This window comes from Mandrillus leucophaeus, unplaced genomic scaffold, assembly GCF_000951045.1.
Source record: "Mandrillus leucophaeus isolate KB7577 unplaced genomic scaffold, Mleu.le_1.0 Scaffold427, whole genome shotgun sequence".
Lineage (NCBI taxonomy): Eukaryota > Metazoa > Chordata > Mammalia > Primates > Cercopithecidae > Mandrillus > Mandrillus leucophaeus.
The window spans coordinates 1,291,519-1,293,448 of record NW_012104554.1 but is presented as its reverse complement, the minus strand read 5'-3'; the positions used below and the strand labels follow the sequence as shown (position 1 = coordinate 1,293,448).

At 44.9% G+C, this 1,930-nt stretch overlaps 1 protein-coding gene across 1 annotated transcript in view; it reads right to left on the bottom strand.

Annotated features, from left to right (window-relative positions):
- Positions 1 to 1,677, bottom strand: part of UBE2N (ubiquitin-conjugating enzyme E2N) — a 5,422-nt gene extending 3,745 nt beyond the window's left edge. The window contains exon 1 of the mRNA XM_011993173.1: positions 1,577 to 1,677. Within this exon, the coding sequence (XP_011848563.1) occupies positions 1,577 to 1,618 (42 nt within the window). The 5' untranslated portion in view covers positions 1,619 to 1,677. The remainder of the gene's footprint in view (positions 1 to 1,576) is intronic.
- Positions 1,678 to 1,930: the final 253 nt, after the last annotated feature.

The window sequence follows — 1,930 nt, the reverse complement described above, 5'->3', positions numbered from 1 at the left end:
TAGCCAGGATGGTCTCGATCTCCTGACCTCGTGATCCACCCGTCTCGGCCTCCCAAAGTGCTGGGATTACAGGCGTGAGCCACCGCGCCCAGCCCAGTTTTCCCTTCTTTACTGGATCTTTCCCCAAACTACACAAACTTGCTGTTATGTTCCCATAAAAGGAGAAAACTAAACGTACCCCCACTCGCCCAAACAGCTACTGCTACTGCCCCTTGCTTTGCTCCTCTTTGAAGAGATCTGTAATTGCTCATCTCCAATTTCTCTCCTCCTCTTCTGTCTTGAACACACCCTTCAATCAAGCTGTAGTTATCACTAACTTGTTTGTTAACGTCACCAATGATTTCCACAAGGTTAAATCAAATGTCCAGTGCTTAATCTTTATCTTACTTGACCTAAATGCAACATCTTATCCAGCTGGTCTCCTTCCTCTTTGCAAAGCTTTATCTAATTTCCTATCACCACATTCTCATGGCTGTCTTCCTCCTTGTCTGGCAGCAGCTTCCTTTAGTTTTCTTGTTGGTTTCTTCCTAGCTCCCACCGTGGCAACATTGAAGTGCACTGGGGCTCTGTCCTAGGGCTTCCTCTCTGTTTATACATTTCCACAGTGATCTCATGTAATGCAATGAATTTAAACACTAAATAGACTCTTTAAGCTGAAGCCTCCCCTAATTCATATCCAGCCCAGACCTCTCCCCTGATCGTGCCTCTTGCCTCTGTAACTCCCTGCTCGATATATGCTCTTGAATGTCTAATAAGCATCCCAAACTTAACATGATCTCCCTACCCACAACCTTTGCTCCTCCCATAAAGACTTCCCCATGTCAGTTATTGGCAAACTCATCTTTCCAAATGATCCACCTTTTCCTTCATATGCCACACACATCTAGCCTGATTGGCAATTTTTTTTTTTTTTTTAATACCTCAAATTCTACTCATGATTGGACTGTTTCTCACCCTTCCACTGCTACAACCTCTGATCCAAGCAACCATCAGCTCTCACCTGGCATACTACAACACCCTCCTAACCTATTCTTCCTGCTTCTGACCTCACTACCTCCCTCGCAGGTCTGTTACCCACAGACCCTTTAAGTCATAGTCCTGAGCCGGTGCGGTGGCTCACACCTGTAATCCCAGCAATTTGGGAGACTGAGGCGGGTGGATCGCCTCAGGTCAGGAGTTCGAGACCAGTCTGATCAACATGGAGAAATCTCATCTCTAATAAAAATACGAAAATACAAAATTAGCTAGGCGTGGTGGCGCATGCCCATAATCCCAGCTACTCGGGAGGCTGAGGCAGGATAATCGCTTGAACTGGAGAGGCGGAGGTTGCGGTGAGCACAGATCATGTCATTGCACTCTAGCGTGGGTAACAAGACCGAAACTCCGTCTCAAAAAAAAAAAAAAAAAAAAGTCATAGTCGTTGTAATGGGCCCCCAAAAGAGGCTCTATATGATGCCCTCACTCCACCCACCTCTCTGACTCATCTTCAGCTATTCTCCCTCCATCCCCTACCTTCTCTGTTCCAGACAAAAATTAGCTTCCTTGTAGTTCTTTAACCTGCCAGGCATCCTCTCACCTCAAAGGCTTTGCACTTGCCCTTCTTCCCCAAAATATCCATATGGCTGGTTCCCTAAGCTCCTAAGATCTTCATGTTTTCTCAGTGAAGCCCTCATAACTGAAATTGCAAACCCCATTCCACCCTATCCTGTACACTCACTATCCCCACTCCCCAGATTTATCTCCACAGCACTACTAACAAATCTCATTTCTACTTATTTTGTTCAGAATTTAAGCTCCATGAGAGGACGGATTTGAGTCTGTTTTATGGACTGCTATATCCTCAGCATTTAGATCACTGCCTGGTACAATAGATAATTCAATTAATATTTACTGAATTCTGAATCTCTTTGATGTTATAAAGAGAGGAAAA